The following is a 21,997-nucleotide window of genomic DNA, read 5'->3' as shown; positions in this document are numbered from 1 at the left end:
TCCTTGCTTCCTTAAAAGAGAGCCACTCCCCCCCTCCCCCCACAGTTCCAGAGCGCTAAGCTGCTGCGGTGCGGGCGAGGAGGACGCTCTGCACATGCTTCGAGGACACCTTTCCTCGAAAGCGAGGGGGAGCAGCTCGGCTTGAAAGAGCCCAGCCCGCTTCCCTCGCGGCAAGGCAATTGGCTAGAGGCAGGCAGCCCTCCGCGCCTGGCGGGGACGCGGACGACGAGCCCTCCCCGCGTCGCCTCTGCGCGCCACCGTGATTGACAAGGCAGGAGGCGCGCGGGAGCCGGGCGGACGCTGCTGCTGCTGCTGCTGCGGGCAAGCCGACGGGAAGGGAGAGCGGAGGAGGGAGAGAACGCGCAGCCCCCGAAGCCCGCCCGCCTGCCGTCCTCCGGCCCCGCGCTCTCCTGCCAGGCCAAGCGCGGCCGCTCGAGCCGCAGCCTCGCGGGGCTCCCCGGCGGCTGGAGCGCGCCCCGCCTCGACCCCTCCCCGGGAGGAGCTGCCCCAGCTGCTGGGCGCGGAGCAGGCGGGAGAGCGCGGGGATCGCGGGGCAGCGGCTTGACGGTCGGGCCGGCGGCCCAGGTGGAGGGCTGGCGCGGTGGGGGCGGCGAGGAGGGGGCGGCCGCGGTGCCGCCGCCTCCTGGGGGGAGCGGGCCGCTGGCGGCGGCGGCACCGGCGGCGGCGGCGGTGGCGGCTGCATCCCCCTGATCCGAGAGGAGGAGGAGGAGGAAGAGGAGGAGGAGGAGGAAGAAGAAGAAGAGGAGGAGGAGGAGGAGGCGGCGGCGGCGGCGGCTGAGGGGCGAGCGATGGATGAGGCCGCTGTGCCGCCGCCGCCGCCGCCGCCTCTGAGCCTGCAGAAAGCGCTGCAGCAGTGCGAACTGGTCCAAAACATGATCGACATCAGCATCTCCAACCTGGAGGGGCTGCGCACCAAATGCGCCACGTCCAACGACCTCACTCAGAAGGAGATCCGCACCTTGGAGGTAGGGGGAGAGGAAAGGTGCGCCTTCAGCCCCCCGACGGTCGCGCCGGGTCCGGGGGGTGAATGTGTGTGAATGAGGTAAAGGCGGAGAGCGCCATGGAGGCTGTGCGTCTTGCAGGTGCCCGAACGTGGCGCTCGCTTTCTTTTGATGGGGGATTGCGCGGGGGGGGGGGGGGGGACAACGAGTCCCCCTTCCTGGACCTTATAAGGGCGATTTCCCTCTCCCTCCCGGGCGTTCTCTTGTCCAGCGGACATGGGCAGAATATTTGCTCCTCCTCTATAATGTCTCCCCCCCCCCCATTAAAGCAGAGGAGGCCAAATGCAGAAAAGCTCTCCTTTCTCCCCCTCCCCCCCATGATGGTAATAACTAAAGGCTCTCTTTTGCATGGGGAGTTAAAAATAAACTCGTATCTATGGAGTGGGGGTGGGCTGGGAGAAGGGGGGAGCAGAAAAGTCTCATTGAGCAGTTAATTGGATGGGGGGTTGGCAGTAATAATGAGAGCCCTGTTGGGAACAGGGAAGGGGAGGGGGCTTTGCCACACGTGGTTGCAATGGGGAATCCAGAGAAGGGACCGGCTCCGCGCGAGTGCAGCGGGCGCGAGGCAGTATTTTGGTCTCTGGCGCTGGCATAGAAGGCTTGGCTATGTCTGTGTGAGCCCATGCCATGGTGTGTGTCCAGTTTGATAGGAAAGCTCTACTTTTATCTGGCGACGGCTTGATTTGGGACTTTTAACTGAACTGCCGACTTGAGGCTGACAGTCGAAATCAAGTCAGTCATGTGCACACCCCCGGCTGTCCACCCCCGTTGTTCGGGAGGGAAAACCCAGACAGTAGCAGAACATCTCTGGAGTGGGACTGCTAGGAGGCCTCCATTTGGAAGCTTGGGGATCCATTGTGCTGTCTGTTGACTCTAAATGCATCACAATTTATTTCCTTTTAAGTCAGGGTGCTTGGCTGCATGCAGACCCCCTTATCTTTTTACCCTTCCTCAGGATTTGCAAGGGTTGTGTGTAGTTCTTGAGCACCACACAACAAAATTCCCCTGCTTTTTCTCCCACCTGGAATTTTCTTCTCTTCTCTAAGCTGGTTACAGTGTCCTCTTCCTTTTCCTCCTCCGTGTTGAAAGTGCCTGTTTTTTGGGGAGGGGGTGGTTTCACCTTTCCCCCAGGATCTGGAGGTGTGTGCAGCTGCCTAGCAGCTGAGGAAACAGCAACAATAGAAGTTACACTTATTTTTTTTTCAATCTGTTTCAATTTACATTTTAATTTTATTACCATTACAGCAATAAGTATCTTATTTATTTATTCAATTTATATGGCCAGATGGATTGTAAGAGTGAGTCTGGGTGACTTAAAATTTGAAGAACCATGAAAACAACAAATTAAAACTACAATATAATATAATATACGGTACCATCAGAACATAAACAACAACATGGTAATACAGTAACAGAAATAATAGCAGAAGCAACTGAGGACTGCTAACATGCATCTCATTCAAGGTTCTTATATTCTATATGGGCTCAATCCCATGGACTGGCCCAATGTTTGGGGGAAAAGCCAGGTCTTTAGAGCCTTGCAGAAGGACAGAAGGATCCGTCTCCTATGATGTCTTTAATCCTTTCTACCCTTTGGTTTTCTGAAGAATTACAGCTTAGTAACAGCTTTTGGAGGCCTCTGAAGGGCTTCATCCAAGGTGTTGGGTACAACATGCTACTTGGGCTCTGAGTTTGTATGCCTGTGTTGCATTTGCTTGGATATTTGGAACAGTCAAGTGATGGGGAAGTGAAAGCAAGGAAGAAAAGTGGGTTGTAGGTTTCTAAGTGTCAAGTGTGGCTTCCATTGCAAAGAATAAACCCTTAACAAGCCCTTGATAGAGAGCTAGTTTGGCATAGTAGTTAAGGCAGGGTTTCTCAACCTTGGCAACTTGAAGATGTGTGGACTTCTGCTCCCAGAACTCCCCAGCCATGGAGTTGAAGGCCACACATCTTCAAGTTGCCAAGGTTGAGAAACACCGGGTTTAAGGCATCAGGCTAGAAACCAGGATACCACGAGTTCTAGTCCTGCCTGCGGCACAAAACCAGCTGAGGGACCTTGGGCCAGTCGCTCTCTCTCAGCCCCGGGAAGGAGGCAGTGGCAAACCACTTCTGAAAAACCTTGCCAAGAAAACTGCAGGGACTTGTCCAGGCAGTCTCTGAGAATTGGACACAACTGAATGGGAGAAAAATAAGCCCTTGGTGATTCTGGTTTTTTGATGCCTAACCAGCTCTTACATTTTTCCAAGCCTGTTGGGGTTACTGCGCTTTGAGCATATGAGAATTGCATCGAAAGGGATGTTATGTCACATAGGTTTTCCCACTTGCCATAGCTAGTGCTTGGCGAAATTCCCCCCTAGCAAATTCCCCTTCCTTTGTGGAACTTTGTGCTGCACAAACACACATGCGTGTGACTGGAAGAGCACAAAAGGAAAAGTGTAGAAGAGGCATGCATCCCTGCGTATTTCAGCTGCTGGGGGGTTTGCTCTTGCCCAAGCTGAGTTCTTTGCGCTCTGCAAGCTTATTGTGGCAATATGGGTGTGCTAGTCTGCTGTGTCCCAAGTCCATAGTATCTCCTGTGGCTTGATTCTGGTAAAGATGACTATGATGCTGAATAGCTTTTGAAAAGTGGCAAGAACTTTTTATAACATGGTGGAAGTTTAGATTTCAGAGTAGTTTATTTTAAAGCATTGGATGCAACAGCAATGGAATATTTTGGCTGCTGTGGGAAACAAAGGAATAGAATAGTTGGAGCCTTGGCAGAGTTGTCTGTGCAAAGTTAAATCATTCTTTCCTCACTTTATTAAATATCTATAACTCACTTAGAGCATATCAATGTTGGTAGCAAAGCTGGCTTGCAAATCAAAGAACAGTACAGACTAATATCTGCATAGCTAGTGGTTAAGGCAACGGGCTAGGAACTAGAAGACTGTGAGTTCTAGTCCTGCCTTGGGCATGAAAGCCGGCTGGGTGACCTTGGGCCAGTCTCTCTCTTTCAGCCCAACCCACCTCACAGGGTTGTTGTTGTGGGGAAAAGAGGAGGAGGAAGGAGTGTTAGGTATGTTCTCTGCCTTGAGTTATTTATAAAAATAATAAAGGGATAGAAAATAGATAAATAAAATAAATTATCACACCTATATGCCATAGAATTTAAGATGTTGATAAAGTTCCCAGCATTCTCCTAGCCAAGCGTTAATGAGATCTGGTCCAATGTAGGAGGGTATGTGTGGATCCACTCCAGAATGAATCATTGGTTCTATTTGAAAGGTCATTTTGGTCAAATTTGGAAATCGTTGATTCTATCTGAAAGGTCATTTGATCAAATTCAGTTTTCCAAATTCATCGGAGAGAGGATCTTTAGTTTGGAAAATCGATTTGTAAATTTGATTACATCATTATTGAGTCAAACATGTGAGCTAAAGCTTTGCTACAAGCCTATACTTGGCCTCTCCTCTTCAGTTTAACTGATACATTAGTTAGAAAGTTCTTCCTTGGGTTTATGCATGGTGTTTTCACACCCACCTTTAAAACATTCCTGACACACACTAGTCCATCTGTAATGCCTGCAGCAGATGTTGGACAGAGGTGGAGTTGTTAAAGTCATTTGCCTATGGATATTGTTTAGAATATTACCATTGTTTTAAAGAGGCATGAATAATAAGTGCAGAGCATCTGGCACAACTTTTTAAAACCATCTGTGGAAAAGAAAGGCAATTGAGAAATGTCTTTGGGTAGATATCTATTACATATTATCACAGTTAAGGGGATGTCATTTAGTGGAAGGAACCTGTTTTATGTGCAGGAGGAATCTGGTTTGATCCCAGCCATAAGGATCAGATTTCAGATGATGAAGAGAGGCTTGCTCTCTTGGAGACTGGAAAGATTCTGACAGCCAGAATAAATGATATTGGCCTCACCAGCCTTCTCTGCTTTGCCAAGGTGTATACAAAATTTCTACTTCTTTATTCTATTTCTCTCTTCCCAGACCCATTTGCATCTATCATCTTTGTTTTCATTTCATCAATGCTGAGCTCATCATATGCAAATGAGTGCAAAGTAAAGTTCTGACTCTCATTTTTGTGGTGTGTTTCTTCTTTTTCTTGGTCCTGCATCAGTGTTCTGCCTTCCTGTTTATTTCATTAATTCCGGGATCCAATTCTATGTCAGACTTAAAAAATTAAACTTAGTTCAGATGCCTGTTGAACCCAAGCAGCACGGAATATCCCTTATAAGTGTTTATCGGTCTAAGTAAAGTTTCAGTAACTCTGTTGGGCTCTAATTTTCCACCATACTCAGCTCATCATGACCATAGGCCACTGTGGTAACATGGTGGGGGAGAGAGAAATAGAATAATAAAGTGCAAAGCGGAGAACGCTGACACTGGTGATGCCACCTTAGTTAACTGTCACAATCTTTCCAGTTTCACCAGAGCAGATTTCTCTCCATCATCTAAAATCTGATCCTTACTATTGAATAAGATAGTTGGAATAAACCATCGAGCAACGGTACGGCTGAACCGTTGTGCAAACTGGGCGTGCTTAGCAGGCAAGTATCTGTCTGGTTCCACATTATTAAAGGTTTTGTCCAAGGTCATGCCGTCCCAGTTGAGTACTTTTTTGAGAAAATAATCCTGGAGCTTTCGATGCTATGTGTTGTTCTAATATTTGGTTTCTTTATATATGTGGAAGCAAAACTGGAGTATACACATCAGACAAAGTAAACTGAAAAACTTTTGATTAAGGCCTTTTTTGAGCATTCTAATTACTCACCCAGTTCAAATCCAGAAGGGAGAATCAGATAAACATGCTAACGGTAAGCACACTGCTGTTGTTCTTTCAGTTGGGTTGGTAGTAGTATGGCTACCATATCAGTGTTGCAAACTGAATGACCATTATATGACACACACACACACACACACACACACACACACACACACACATATATATACATACACACACAGAGAGAGAGAGAGAGAGAGAGAGAGAATTCTAGCTTTGCTGCCATCTATTTCTTGTCCAGAGTGTTGCATCTTAGGAATGGTAGTCTTATGCAGTTGGAATTTTACTCAGAGTAGCTCTTCAGTGGTGCTAGAGAATCATACATGGTCAAGATTCTTAAGACGACGGGGTCCCTATGCACGTAGAACTATTCATGTGTAGGATTGCCGTTGTCTCTGTGGTTCCATTTCAACAGACAGCCTTACATTCCTGAACGTTCATTACACTAGAACAGAGGTGCACAATGTTTTCACACTTGACTTTTGTGAGTTGTGCCTTAGGCTGTGCTTTAGGAAGCAACAGGTGGGCCAGAAAAAAAAAATGATGTTATTTTATGTATTTTTAAGCTGAATTAAAATTACATATAGATGGTTGCTGTCTAATTGTAAATCTAATAATGAAACCTTTAGTTTGATTATGTTTGAGACCTCTGTGGCTACCTCAAAAACTTCCAGAGCCTCAGGATAAAATTTAAGAACACACATTTCTCCAAGTTTGCTAACATTGCCAACAAAAAATGCTACCTCCAAAAGTAAAATAAAACCCATTTATTGATTCAAAATGCCTCTGACAAATTCCATCAAGATATTAAAAGTGTAGCTGAAAGAAGGGTGTGTGATTTCCAGTACCATGGAAAGCTCCCCGGGGACGCTTGCTCTTACAAATGCTGGAGGTGAATAATGTCCTTCCAAATCGTTTCAAGCTTTACATTTACCCCCTGCCCCACCTGCAGAAGAGTATGAATCGAAGAGGGCCAGTCTCCTGGTGGGTAGATTTTCTCCCCCCTCACCCCCAGGATAAGTCCCCAGTGCTTCTGGGCAGAGGTGATAAAGAAGGGGATAATCTTACTGGTTTAGGGGAGTGATTGGTTACCCTAAATCCACAGGCTATGCGTGGCCCCAAGGTCCATTGTGTGCCTTTCAAAATCTCTCTGAGATTTTGCAGTGGCAAAATGATTGTTTGGGGTGGGGAGTGAGCTAGAAGGTGCATTTTTTAAAAAAAATTTAAACCTAAGTTTGGTGAATAAACTCTGGGACTTAATACACATATTTTGTGCAAACATACAAAGCACAACTGTGTTCATGCAACACAGCAAGTTCTGTTAACCATTCACCTAGGCTAAGCATTTACCATTGGATGCTGGCAGCGCAGGATTACTGATGATCCACTGAAAAGAGGGAATGGCTCTTTCTTATGTCCTTTCCGTTGCTCCAAAAGAATCTATTACTTTGTGGGGGTAGTTTCCTCTCCAAATAATATGAAATCAGCCCCCCCCTCCCTGAGGATCTCGGGGAGCATTTTAAAAAAAACTACACACAAATGTGGGGGAATATTGCCCACTCCAGATATAGGGAAAGATATTTACAGGGTTCCTGGCAGAGCTTGAATTCAGTTTCTCATGGGATACAGAAGCCAGCCACTTTGGTCTTTCTGTCCTCCCAGATTGAAACTTGGCCATGACAGTTGAGAAGTTTCATCACCTTTCTCTCAAAGGTAGTTTCTGATGCTGGATTCCTCTGTGGAGATGTCTGAATCCTGTAAAATAGGATTCCCCGCTCCAGCAAACGGACAAACAATCCCACAATCCCAGTAGCTGCAGTTCAAAGAAACCTTTCCAGTTCCCATGCATGTGCCTGTTTCCTTTAATGACTTGATATTTATGCTCTTGGGTTTTGTACCACACAGTGTTCTTGGCTGAAAGTATTTGTCCTGTGCTGCATCATTTGGCAGGTAGTGCTTTGTTTACCCCCCCTACTGAGTGACTGCTGGTGATAGTACCTTGTTCTCAGGTTCTTTGCTCTCGGCCGTGTGCTTAGAAAATTCTATTGTTTCCTTGTTGATCAGGTTTCATGGGAGGCCTTTGAGGAGGGGGAAATTGGCTTTAAAGGCTTTTCAGCCTCCAAAATGGCAGAGGAATCTGAAAAGCATCGGGGAACGTCAAAACAACTGAACAGAATCAAAGTGCGTTCCCTTCGAGTGAGGCTAGGCAGAGAAGATCACAGGGCCAGACCACCTGCTCTTTTCTTCATGCCATTCTCCAGACATAAAAGGCTGCAAAAGCTCCCTGCATTTTTTAACTGAGCGGCAAGCCAGCACTGTGACACCTACCTTTCAAGAGCTACGTTTATTACCTTCTAAATCTGCCTTGCAAATTAGAACCACTGTGCTGCTTCATCTGCAGTTGGGGAGTGGCATGTATGCTTGGTAGAGGAACACTTTATTTTTAACATGTCAACAGTTTCAGGTTCAATCCCTGGCCTTTCAAGATGTGGCTGGCAGAGGCCCATAGAAACCCTCAGCAGGCAATTGCCAGTTGATGTAGACAGAGCTGAGCTGGGTAAATCGATGAATTGACTTAGTTGAAAGCTGCTTCAAGGCTGTCACAGCTCGGTGGTCAATGACATGCTTTGCATAGAGAAGGTGCCAATTTCAACCCTTGGCACCTTCAGGTATTGCTGAGAAAGACTCTGGTTTCAGCCCTGAAGAGCTGTGGCCAGTTAGTGCTGACAAATACGGGTTGCCTGAGCTCATGATCTCAGCAGAAGTAACTTTTGAAATATTTTCCTTGTAAGTGATTTGGTAGTTCCCTTGGTTCCACCCCCACTCAACACCAAGAGATGACAGGATCAGGCAGAATTTCACAGGATCAGCATAACTCCCCCACAGTAATTTTTCCCCCCTTGCCATAGTTTCTCCTGCTGATCAGCCCATGCTTGGGCATTGCTACCACACCTCTAGCGAGTCTGTGCTTTTGATCACATGAGAGCCACAGCTATATGGTTGTCATGTGATTAAAAGCTGCCATGCGTTAAGCCCTGGTAGAGTAGGCCCTGGCTTGCACATGCATAGTGATCTTTGACTTCCTTGCTGTACCCCAGGACAAGAATGGTGTGAACTTGAAAATTGTCCCATCCAACATTGTTAAAAAATCCATTTGAAATATTTACCCCTTGCATGAGAGGAGCTCTCAGCTCAGTACTTATTTAAAAATAAAAAATGGCACTGCGAGACATTCAAGGCCCAAGAAACTGGCACATAAAGATTGGACTTATGTGCCAGTTTCTTGGGCCTTGAATGGCTCACAGTGCCTAAATCCTAAACTGAAATGGAAAGCTCCCAGGGGCCTGGCTATTGTATTGCACATACCATGTCCATCGGGTATTTCTTATCCTCTTAATCACATGGGATAACTAATGCTAATTAGAAATGCTTTACCTATTAAAAGATCCTGGATAGGAACTCCTGCTCTGTAAATTTAAAGCTTATTAATAGGCTATATACAATTTGTCTAGCTTTGCTGGGTCACTGAGCTTTTCAGGAAGGAGGCACCATCATGCAATTTTTGTTTGAAAGAACTTCAGAGGAGGAGGAGGAGGAGGAGGAGGAGGAGGAGGAGGAGGAGGAGGAGGAGGAAAAAAATAAAAATGGCCTAAGATTCATCCAACCACACACATTCACAGGGATCTTGGAAAACATTGGTTATATTGTGAGATCCCTCCCTCCCTCCCTCCCTCCCTCCCTTCCTTTTTTGGAAATCAGTAAGCACCAGTCCCATGGCAGCCATTTTGTGAGAATGCCCACAATACGATCTCCAAATTCCCAAGTCATTTCAAACCAGTGGCCTTCTCCTGGAGTAAAGATGGTAATGGGTGTCTTCAGATTTCAGAATAGTACTTGATCACAAGAGCTGGCCATAAGAAATTAAAGCTGGAAAAAGAGCACAATAGAATATGTGAGAGCAAAGGGCCTTAAAGAACTTCTCAGTGATGGCTTGACCAAATGTACTGTAAATATAATGTTCACCAAGGAGGCATTTAAAAGCTCCATGGTTTGGCTCCCAGGATGAATTAAAGCATTCCAGAGCTTTCTGGGTGCATGTTGGAATTAGGGTTGGCTACAGTAAGCATCCTTCAGCAAAGGATCGTTACCTTGTCATGGTGCTGGAGCTTGAGCACCTCAATGATGCCATGAGCTAAACCATGAAGGGCCACCCAAGACGGGAAGGTCATGACAGAGAGGTCAGACTAAATGCGATCCCTGGGGAAGGTAATGGCAACCCACCCCAGTATTCTTGCCATGAAAACTAAATGGATCAGTACAATCAGAGATATGTCGGTATGCCATCGGAAGATGAGACCCCCAGGTCGGAAGATGGTCAAAATGCTACTGGGGAGGAACAGAGGATGAGTTCAACTAGCCCCAGACGTGATGACGCAGCTAGCTCAAAGCCGAAAGGACGGCTAGCAGCCGACGGTGCTGGTGGTGAACGGCGAATCTGATGTTCTAAGGATCAACACACCATTGGAACCTGGAATGTAAGATCTATGAGCCAGGGCAAATTGGATGTGGTTATTGGTGAGATGTCAAGATTAAAGATAGACATTTTGGGCGTCAGTGAACTGAAATGGACTGGAATGGGCCACTTCACATCAGATGGCCACCAGATCTACTACTGTGGACAAGAGGACCACAGAAGAAATGGACTAGCCTTCATAATTAATAGTAAAGTGGCTAAAGCAGTGCTTGGATACAATCCAAAAAACGATAGAATGATCTCAATTCGAATTCAGGGCAAGCCATCTAACATCACAGTGATCCAAATATATGCCCCAACCACAGATGCTGAAGAAGCTGAGGTAGAGCAGTTCTATGAGCATCTGCAGCACCTACTGGACAACACGCCTAAAAGAGATGTTATTTTCATCACGGGAGACTGGAACGCTAAGGTGGGCAGTCAAATGACACCTGGAATTACAGGTAAGCATGGCCTGGGAGAACAAAACAAAGCAGGACATAGGCTGATAGAATTTTGCCAAGACAATTCACTCTGCATAACAAACACTCTCTTCCAACAACCTAAGAGGCGGCTTTATACATGGACTTCACCAGATGGACAACACCAAAATCAGATTGACTACATCCTTTGCAGCCAAAGGTGGCGGACATCTATACAGTCGGTAAAAACAAGTCCTGGAGCTGACTGTAGTTCCGATCACGAACTTCTTCTTGCACAATTTAGGATCAGACTAAAGAGATTAGGACAGATCAGCTAGATATGAGCTCACAGATATTCCTAAGGAATATGCAGTGGAGGTGAAGAATCGATTTAAGGGACTGGACTTAGTAGATAGGGTCCCGGAAGAACTCTGGACAGAAGTTCGCAACATTGTTCAGGAGGCGGCAACAAAATACATCCCAAAGAAAGAGAAAACCAAGAAGGCAAAGTGGCTGTCTGCTGAGACACTAGAAGTAGCCCAAGAAAGAAGGAAAGCAAAAGGCAACAGTGATAGGGGGAGATATGCCCAATTAAATGCAAAATTCCAGAGGTTAGCCAGAAGAGATAAGGAATTATTTTTAAACAAGCAACGCGTGGAAGTGGAAGAAGACAATAGAATAGGAAGGACAAGAGACCTCTTCCAGAAAATTAGAAACATCGGAGGTAAATTCCAGGCCAAAATGGGTATGATCAAAAACAAAGATGGCAAGGACCTAACAGAAGAAGAAGAGATCAAGAAAAGGTGGCAAGAATATACAGAAGACCTGTATAGGAAGGATAACAATATTGGGGATAGCTTTGACAGTGTGGTCAGTGAGCTAGAGCCAGACATCCTGAAGAGTGAGGTTGAATGGGCCTTAAGAAGCATTGCTAATAACAAGGCAGCAGGAGACAACAGCATCCCAGCTGAACTGTTCAAAATCTTGCAAGATGATGCTGTCAAGGTAATGCATGCTATATGCCAGCAAATTTGGAAAACACAGGAATGGCCATCAGATTGGAAAAAATCAACTTACATCCCCATACCAAAACAGGGAAACACTAAAGAATGTTCAAACTATCGAACAGTGGCACTCATTTCACATGCCAGTAAGGTAATGCTCAAGATCCTGCAAGGTAGACTTCAGCAATTCATGGAGCGAGAATTGCCAGATGTACAAGCTGGGTTTAGAAAAGGCAGAGGAACTCGGGACCAAATTGCCAATATCCAATGTATAATGGAAAAAGCCAGGGAGTTTCAGAAAAACATCTATTTCTGCTTTATTGACTATTCTAAAGCCTTTGACTGAGTGGACCATAACAAATTGTGGCAAGTTCTTAGTGGTATGGGGATACCAAGTCATCTTGTCTGCCTCCTGAAGAATCTGTATAACGACCAAGTAGCAACAGTAAGAACAGACCACGGAACAACGGACTGGTTTAAGATTGGGAAAGGAGTATGGCAGGGCTGTATACTCTCACCCTACCTATTCAACCTGTATGCAGAACACATCATGCGACATGCTGGGCTTGAGGAATCCAAGGCTGGAGTTAAAATCGCTGGAAGAAACATTAACAATCTCAGATATGCAGATGATACCACTTTGATGGCTGAAAGTGAAGAGGAACTGAGGAGCCTTATGATGGAGGTGAAAGAAGAAAGTGCAAAAGCTGGTTTGCAGCTAAACCTCAAAAAAACCAAGATTATGGCAACCAGCTTGATTGATAACTGGCAAATAGAAGGAGAGAATGTAGAAGCAGTGAAAGACTTTGTATTTCTAGGTGCGAAGATTACTGCAGATGCTGACTGCAGTCAGGAAATCAGAAGACGCGTAATGCTTGGGAGAAGAGCAATGACAAATCTCGATAAAATAGTTAAGAGCAGAGACATCACACTGACAACAAAGGTCCTCATAGTTAAAGCAATGGTGTTCCCTGTAGTAACATATGGCTGTGAGAGCTGGACCATAAGGAAGGCTGAGAGAAGGAAGATCGATGCTTTGGAACTGTGGTGTTGGAGGAAAATTCTGAGAGTGCCTTGGACTGCAAGAAGATCAAACCAGTCCATCCTCCAGGAAATAAAGCGAGAGTGCTCACTTGAGGGAATGATATTAAAGGCCAAACTGAAATACTTTGGCCACATAATGAGAAGACAGGACACCCTGGAGAAGATGCTGATGCTAGGGAGAGTGGAGGGCAAAAGGAAGAGGGGCCGACCAAGGGCAAGGTGGATGGATGATATTCTAGAGGTGATGGACTTGTCCCTGGGGGAGCTGGGGGTGTTGACGACCGACAGGAAGCTCTGGAGTGGCTGGTCCATGAAGTCACGAAGAGTCGGAAGAGACTAAACGAATAAACCACAAACAGTAAGCATCAGGCTAAGCCATAATTGAGTTTGTTGTATTGGCAGCATGTGTTATGTGCACCAGGCCATTAAGGCTTGTTGAACAAACTGTGGTTAAAAACAGGCAGCTCCCTGTCATCCAGAAGAAGAGGCACAATGGGTAGAGAGGGCACTGCTCCTGGTTTCTCCAACCCCTGTTGAATTTCCAGTGAAAGAGATCCCATCTTTCATTTGCAAGTCTGACTACCATTGATTATTTTTCAGAGAAGCCAGCCACCCCAACTGGCAAGCTAAACAGGAAACAAACAGTCATTAAACCAGAGTTTCTCAACCTTGGCACAACTTTAAGATGTGTGGACTTCAACTCCCAGAATTGCCCAGCCAGCATGTTGGCTGCAGAATTGTGGGAGTTGAAGTCCACACATCTTAAAGTTGTGCTTCAAGTTGAGAAACGCTGCGTTAAACTTTCAGGCACAACTCATTCCTGCCAGGGGAGCTCTCCAAGGTAGTTTGGTTTTCCATCCTGCTGAATCCTTTATTTACATCGCCGTTGTGTGCCTGGGAGAGCGTGCCCTGTCCGTCTCAGGTGTTCCATCAAGAGCATCTTTTTATTATTTTTACTTTTTCCATCCCCTCCCTCCCTCCCCCTGAAAGTCTTTGTTTTGGTGTGATCTTAATCTCCTGGCAGGGCAAGGCAGGGGAGCAGTTTCAGCAGGGCTGACGTCAGCGTGGCTCCATCAATTAGCTGGCACTAGGCACTGGGGGAGAGGTGCAGCTGTCGTCCTCTCCCTGGCGACGAGGTTTCTCACCACGCTAGCTCTGCTCGCTTCAGGGAATTTACTCAAGGTGGCCCTGGGAAGCTCAGCAGCGCAGGCACCTGAGCTTAGCCCCCCCCCCCCAAGTGAAAGTACCTTGCCTCCAGGTTGAAGGGGATCAGGTGTGCTTGTTCATCTGTGGGAGTTCAAGGCAATCTAGGCATGCTAAGAATATCCCTTAGGCCTGGAGGTGTCACTTGTGGATGGGAACCAAACACCACAATAGAAGAGAACTGTTTTGAAGAAGTTCAAAGGCAACTTAGGTTGACCAGGATGCGGGATATATCACATAATATGTTGAATCATAATCTCACTGAACAGGCTGCATTCACACAACACACTAAATGTTAAAAAAGAAGCGGAAAGCTAGAGAGGGTTGTTGAGAATCTTGCCTCTTTGCAAGGTACACGGGGCATGGATCAGGAGATGGGTCTTCTCAGTGGTGGAACACACTCCCTCCATGAGTACAGATGTCCCCATCCCGCTTCTATCTTGAAAACCAAGCTGGTCTAAATGTGCTTTTGGCCCTTGGCTGTTTTTGGAGGCCTCATTTACATGGTTTTATCTAGCATTACATTTTTCTTATGTTAAATATTTCTTTCATTATCTGCCTGAAGTCTTCCAGGATTGGGGTGGCTATGACTATTGTTAAATAAATAAATAGCCTAACCAAACTTTGCCCATTATGCAATACTGTGTGGCCACAACTGCTATGACATGGTTTGCTTGACCCAGGTTCATTGGATAAGCCACAATTGTTTGTGTTCCTATGTTGCACTAAGTCACAAAGCATGGTTTATGGAGCACAGCAGCTGGACTGAACTGAATCATAGTCTGGTTTCTCTTAGAAGAAGCCAGAACCCCTGGGCTGCACAACCTATTGAGCAGAGCTATCCATCATTCATTAGCCCCACTCCATCCTAGGAGAAGCTGGCAGGGTTTGCTGATGAAACCTCACACAGCTTCAAGTGAAACACAAAAGGCCTGGTGTATTTAGGCATGTAAACTACGCAAGGATAGTGTGAATTAAGTTGCTGCTTCAAGATACTGTAGATGCAGGCAAGCTTTCTCTTTGGAAAGAGAAATTTGAAAATTTGAAGTGCTTTCAAGTTGGAGCACATATGAAAGGGGCCAGATAGCAAGAGGCTGGGGAAGTTGGGTTGTTGGGCAAAGCTTCATGCAGGCATAAGCCTGTTTTGTGTTTCTTTCACTAAAATCCTTGCTTCCCACTCACCACTGCTGTTCTGATAGAATGCTTTATTAAAAACCCAACAATTCATACTTTCTATTTACACAAAATTATGAAACAGGAATTACAACAATGGGTTATATGAGGTGGGCTATTGAGTTCATACATATGAAATAAGCCCTGGTATTTATGGCACTATTATTTTTCCTATATATTTTTCATTTGTATGTGGGAAGAAAGGGGTAACCTCTTGTCATAATTTCTGTAACTGAGGTGGAGAATAGGGAACCGAAGCGAAGAATGAACAGCTTTTTAAAGGCCACCAAATGAGTTCATAACAAGTTAGAACTGAAGCTTTTCTGATTTTTAGTCTGGTCTTATTCTGTTTGTTTGTTTGTTTGCTTGGTCTCTTCACCATGGTGTTATGCTAGCATAGTCCTCTTGCTGGGGAGACGACAGAAAACTATGCTCTTTCTGTAATTCTAGGATGCTGTTCATTACAGCCTTCAAAATATATTGAATGAAGGCTATTTATTTATTTAGAAAATTTATATGGCCATCCATTTTAAACAAGTAATTCTGGGCAGTTGACAAAGAGTGCAAAAAAACTATTTGATAAAACCAGTATAAAGCAAATCCCTCCAGTGGGAGGCGATGGGTGGTGACAAATTTGATAAATAAATAAATAAATCCAAACATAATTTAAAAATAATGATAATACAGTAATCAAGGCACCTCAGAAGGACTCACAATGCCAAGAGACCCACATTGGGCTCTATTAATAGATATTAATAGATAACCTGGCATGGGTCCAGGTTACCTGAGGAACCGCCTCACCCCCATTACATCAACCCGTCCCACCTGGTCAGGCAGAGAGGGCATGTTACAAACCCTGTGCATGAGGGATTGCTGATTGGCAGGGTCCAGGAGCTTCTCTGGTGGCACTCACCCTTTGGAATAAGCTACCCCCGGAGTTAAGACAGGCCTCCAGTCTCCCGGCCTCCTGGAAGGGGGTTAAGACATGGTTATGCTGCCTTGCTTGGGATGGGAGGGGGGATAGCCATTCATGGGGGTGGTTGGCACCATGACAGCGCCAAGAATAAGATCTTCACTTGCCGTCTTGAATTTTATATTTTGTATTTTGTGTTTTTATATTTTTATATTTTTATCTGTATTTATATTTTATATTTATATGGTATTGTTTTTTAGTGATTTGTGATTTTTATTATTTGTAAACCACCCAGAGTTGTTGAATGTGAGATGGGTGGTAGAGAAATATGACAAATAAATAAGTAAATAAATAAATAAATTCATAGGTATCTATGAATATCCTGGTGGATTGATTATGCACCTTCAAGTCGGTGTCGACTCTTAGCAACCACATAGATAGATTTTCTCCTAATGCCTGAAGAAAAAGCCAGGTCTTCCCAGACTTTGGAAGGCTAGTTGGGGTGGGACCATCTCGATGTCAAGGGGAAGCTTTTCTAAAGGGCAGGTGCTATGACAGAGAAGGCACATCTCCTGGGTTCCATTGTTTCAAAAAAGGGGAACACTGGATAATGCCCACCTTGCTGGATCTAGTGGGATGGACTGAGATGGTTGGTGAGAGGCATTCCCTCAGTTAACCTGGCCCTGTGCCATGCAGGGGTTTAGAGGTGATGACCAGACCTGAATTGCACTCAGAAGCCTGTTGGGAACCAGTGCAGCTCACACAGCAGTGGGGTCCCATGGGCAAACCTTGATGTGCCCAACACTGTGCACACCACTGCTTTCTGGACCACTGAAGCTTCCAAGGGCCTTTCAAGGACAGATCCTTAGCAGGATGAGAACCGTACTACTGGTAGGCACCCACAAGATTTCTGCAGAACACCCTGGAGAGATGGTTCTTATTTGTGACAACTGCTGCTCCAAAAAGACTATAGCAGGAAGGAGTCAGTGATGATGATGATGATGATGATGATGATATTATTACTATTATTAAAATTTATATGCCTCCTGATTCCCTACAGCTCTGGGCAATTTTCTTGTAAGATGCATTAACTTGTCCTTCCAATGATACTCTTGGCTTGTTTTATTTTGTTGACAAACAAAGCTCATGAAATCAGTCTGCCAAGTCCACTTTGCTTGGCAAAAGTGACCCTCTTAAATGAGCAGAATCTTTTCTAACCAGCCTTGCTAATCCCCAAGCACCCATTTTCCATGTTCATGTTGGTACTGGGGTTTTGCTGAAATTTCATGTATGTTCGACACGATCATGGAAGAATTTCATAGAGTTTGCTGCACTGGACTGTGGTGATACTGAATTAGGGATGGACAATCTTGGGCTATAAAGGGCCATGTTATTCTATTTTTAGGGCCTACATTTTAGAGGTCAAGGTGAAAAAATATCCTGGGCTCCTGTCTTGGAAAGCCACACCTTTGCTTTTAACTCTGAATACCCCACAGCAGCAAGTCTGTTTATTGGATCACTTCTAAACCTTATTATCCATGGAAGGAGGCTGAAAAAATGCCAGTAATTTTTTTTCCTGGTCCTGAGAAGGCTGAGACCTCACCCTTTAAAGGGAGCGTCAACTTGCATCCCTTACCGTCCTTTCAGTGAAGGTCTTCCTCTTGTTGTCAGCTGACTAAGCACATAAGTAAGAACAAATACTTGTATTTTCTTTTCTTCCTCCTTTTCGTTTTACTGTCATATCCAACAGACTGAACGCAGAGACAAACATTTTATCCATCTTTCTGAGCTGCCTTTTTCAGCTGAAAAGAAAAAAACAAATGCTGCCAATGAACAAATTGCATAAAACCCAGGCAGATGGGGCAACATTTGAGATTCTGGGCCACATCCTGCTTGCTTCATTCACCTGCCATTGCGTTCTGGGGGATCTGTGGTGCTTGTAACTGTTTTAGTCCGCAGCTATTTTTAAATTGCCATTTTCTCAGTGGTGAAAGTCTCTCTGTTTGGTTTTATTTATGGGCAGTTGCTGCTTTCAAGTAGCTTTCATTACTTTTGTGGGGGGAAGCAGTTATTACAGTGTTTTACCAGTTATTGTAAACTATCCTGGGAGAATAATTTCATTTGAATGGTGGTTGAAAAGCTATAAATAAAAAATGCCTATCAGTTGTGAAAAAGCCAGCCAAGATCAGAGACTGGAGGTGGCTGTGAGGTACTGGAAGTTAACATTATTGCTCTCTACCTTGCTTATGGGTTTCTCAGAGATATTGGTTTGGCCACCATAGGGCAAACAGGACTTCCTCCAATCTCCTCCTCTGATTTCCTCCGATCTAGCAGGATTGTACATTTCTCAGTCCTCACCTATATTTATCCTTTCCCCCCTTTCATCTCATCACAATGATGATGCTTCAGCATCACATGCCCCACACGCTGTAGTCATGCAGTGGTGCAATTAGGTAATTTTAGACTCTGGAACTGATTATCTGATGCTCCCAGTTTCCCCTTAGATGTTAATTATTCTTATGCATACTTATGTCCCCTTTGAACAAATAATACAGTCCAGCAAGACATTTCTCAGCTAGAATGCGTTGAGAAGTTTGGTTTGCCCAGACCTCTGTTGAAACAATGTTTTCTGTTTGCAATATACAGTAGGCTACATTACTAGCTCTGTAAATAATCCCACAGAACTTGCTTTCATCATCATCATCATCATCATGGTCATCATCATTATTATTTTGCTGGGGGCTGTGGAGAGCTGTAAATTTCTCTGCTGTACATGGTGTGTTCCTCCTTGGTAACTCATTTGATTTCAGAGCTGAGTGCAGAGAAATCCTTTATAGGTGTGCAAAATGTGATGAGATTCAAGTATTCCAGAAGAGCTCTTTGCTGGAAACTGGAACATTCTGATTGTGAAACAGTGGCTGGGATGGTCCGCAATCAGACAACTTCCCATAAGATCAGAAAGGCCTGTTCCAACATTCAAACATTTTTGTTGGGGCTGCTCCAAAGTCAGAACATTTCAGGATCAAAATATTTTGTGTATGTCTGCAGTTCTGTCCTTCGCTGGTTAGGCTGTTTGTTGTTTCTTTATTAATAGTTTTATTAAAGTTTTTAATAAACATAGTAAAAACTAATATAAACGAAACTAAAAGAAAAAAAAGAAAAGTGTGCAGAAGGTGCAGAAAAAAGGAAAAGAAAAAAGACGAAGTCAAATAGAAAAGAAGGAAAAAAATAAGAATATAGTAAAGAAAAAGAAAAGAAGTATATAGAGAAATGACTTCCCCCTTCATGATGACAAGTATAAACAATTTTGGTAACTTATTTTTATTTATTTATTTATTTATCTATTTTCTATCCCATCTTTATTATTTTTATAAATAACTCAAGGTGGCGAACATACCTAGTACTCCTTCCTCCTCCTCTTTTCCCCACAACAACAACCCTGTGAGGTGGGTTGGGCTGAGAGAGAGGGACTGGCCCAAGGTCACCCAGCTGGCTTTCGTGCCTAAGGCGGGACTAGAACTCTCCTACCACGCCTGATTGGCTCTTGGGCTGAGAGAGAGGGACTGGCCCAAGGTCACCCGGCCGGCTTTCGTGCCTAAGGCGGGACTAGAACTCTCCTACCACGCCTGATTGGCTCTTGGGCTGAGAGAGAGGGAGTGGCCCAAGGCCACCCAACTGGCTTTCATGCCCAAGGCAGGACTAGAACTCTCCGCTTCCTGGTTTCTAGCCCAGCACCTTAACCACTAGACCAAATGTATTGTCATGAGTAAGGATGGCAAGCAGGGGGCTCCCATCCAGACTCATGACATGTATCACCTTATCTTAAAAATAACAAATGATCTTTTCTTCCCATATCTCATCTTTTATCTGCAAACAAATCTTTAATGCTTCGTCATTCAGTCCTGGTCAGGAAAAGTCCATTAAAGGTTACCAGAGATAACAACATATCTATGTTAACCCTGATTAAATAAATCAACTTTATATTCCTTCCTTTTACTTTTAATGGTCTTTAATCCCTTCAAATACTGTCCTAGAACTTGATATCTTTTCATTTTTTCTTTGTCCCTTCCCACAAAATCCTTCAAAACTTTAACAAGGTTCTTTTGTAAATCCAATATGATTTCATTTGTATATCCACTATAACATCTCCTTCCCCTTCATTTTTAAATCCACTTTCAGTCTCAGTCCTATCCTGTAAAACTTGTTCCTCTTCCGTCTCATCTTCCAAATACAGTCTACCTATAATACCAGACACTCTTAAAATTAATTTCTGGGTCCCTTGTTCACAAATGTTGCAGTATTTTGCTCCATTCTGTATTAGTAAGTCAGCTTTAAGTGTTCTTCTCTTTTAATTGTAATTTAATTTAGTTCCTTCTGGTTCACTCTAATGTTAAAGTCTCAGCATTTTTGCCCACTGGAAACATAATCAATTGGTCTGTTATCCTCGTTGTCCTTATAGCACGTGTACATAAATTTTCAGAGGCAACTGTCAACCATTGGTCAGTAATACTAATCCTGCATATGCCAAGGGAAAAACACGAGACAACCAAAAGAAGCGGGATTTAATTGATTGGTGTGTGAAACTCACTGGCAAACAAAAACTTTTTGGTGGGCAAAAAAAAAAAAAAAAAAAAGAAGAGTCCACCTGGAAAGAGGTTTGACTCCAATTCTCTGTCGTTTGAGACTGGAGGATGTAAAACGGTTACAAGAACGCAGATTTTGGTTGAATGTTAAGACACACTTCCAAACATTCAGCAGGGGCATGACTGGCCTACACATTTAGGGGCTCCCCCCTATGTGCTCCAGCAGGATCTGGATAGGCATTGGCTGGAATTGCTTGAATTTGGATTCCTGTTAAATACATCCCTCCACCTCTAGGATTCTGGGATTAGAAACTTCTTAACCAGCTTCTCCAACAGGAGGAGGTAGGATCTTCTTTACAGGAACTGCTTAAGCAGAAGCAAGTAGCCATCAGGAACCTTAGCGTCTCAGAGAGATGCTCTTTTGAGGAGAACCTCGATGCTCAAAAGAAACTTGGTACACTGTTGTTCAGTGTATGTGTGCTTACACCTGTCTGCTAGTTTAAGAAAGGTTTTCATGTTTCTCAAGCCTTCCTGTATCTCTTGTCTAGGCAGCTTGCATCACAAGAGATCACACAATGACCTGTGTTGCTGCTGCAGGAGACTAACGTATGGGGAGCAAGGAAGACATGAAGGTGTGAACATTCCTGTCTTGCATGCATGCTGTAGCAATGCCTCCCATTAGGAAGAATGAATTTATAGGCTGGTAAAGATATTGGTCGAGTGATGTCCTCTTAACAGTGCTGTGTTTTCTACCCGGACAAGTTATAGTGATTAGACCAGTATTTCTCAACCTCGACCACTTTAAGTTGGATGGGACTTCAACTCCCAGAATCCCCCAGACTGCATGGCTGGCTGGGGAATTCTGGGAGTTGAAGTCCACCCAGCTTAAAAGTGGCCAAGGCTGAGAAACACTGGATTAGACACTGCTTGTGAATGGATAAGAATGAATAGGAGAAGGGCTGTATATGTCTGAGGCAAAATGTCCAGTTACAATAAAAATAATCAGGAACTTTTTAATAGAGATATTTTAGTACTCCATTTTTTTTACCCACTTTTCTCAAAACCGATCTTTGTCCTATAAAGAAATTAGGTGGTTTAAACCCTTGCATCCCTTTGGAGGAAGAGCTGAGAACCAAATTAAGGTGCTGAGCAGAAAAGGTGGTCTCCCACTGGATTAATTGGTATCTGGAAGTCCGGGTTTATTCTTTGATTATGATTTCTGGCTTGTTGGCTGATGAAAAGCCATGGATTCCAATTTAGTCTGGGGTGGGTGGGGGGGGTAAAGTCAGAATCTTCCTAATTTGTTTATTGCCTTTCCCTGACAGAAGAGGGAAAAGAGAAGTGT

The 21,997-nt window shown here is 44.5% G+C and overlaps 1 protein-coding gene across 1 annotated transcript in view; it reads left to right on the top strand.

Moving 5' to 3' along the window:
* Positions 1–836: 836 nt before the first annotated feature.
* Positions 837–21,997, top strand: part of KSR2 (kinase suppressor of ras 2) — a 165,690-nt gene continuing 144,529 nt past the window's right edge. Inside the window, exon 1 of the mRNA XM_063315334.1 lies at positions 837–986. Within this exon, the coding sequence (XP_063171404.1) occupies positions 894–986 (93 nt within the window). The 5' untranslated portion in view covers positions 837–893. The remainder of the gene's footprint in view (positions 987–21,997) is intronic.

Source organism: Candoia aspera, chromosome 15, assembly GCF_035149785.1.
Source record: "Candoia aspera isolate rCanAsp1 chromosome 15, rCanAsp1.hap2, whole genome shotgun sequence".
NCBI classification, from domain to species: domain Eukaryota; kingdom Metazoa; phylum Chordata; class Lepidosauria; order Squamata; family Boidae; genus Candoia; species Candoia aspera.
Note: the sequence above shows the minus strand (reverse complement) of the source record. Positions and strands in the feature narration are given on the sequence as shown.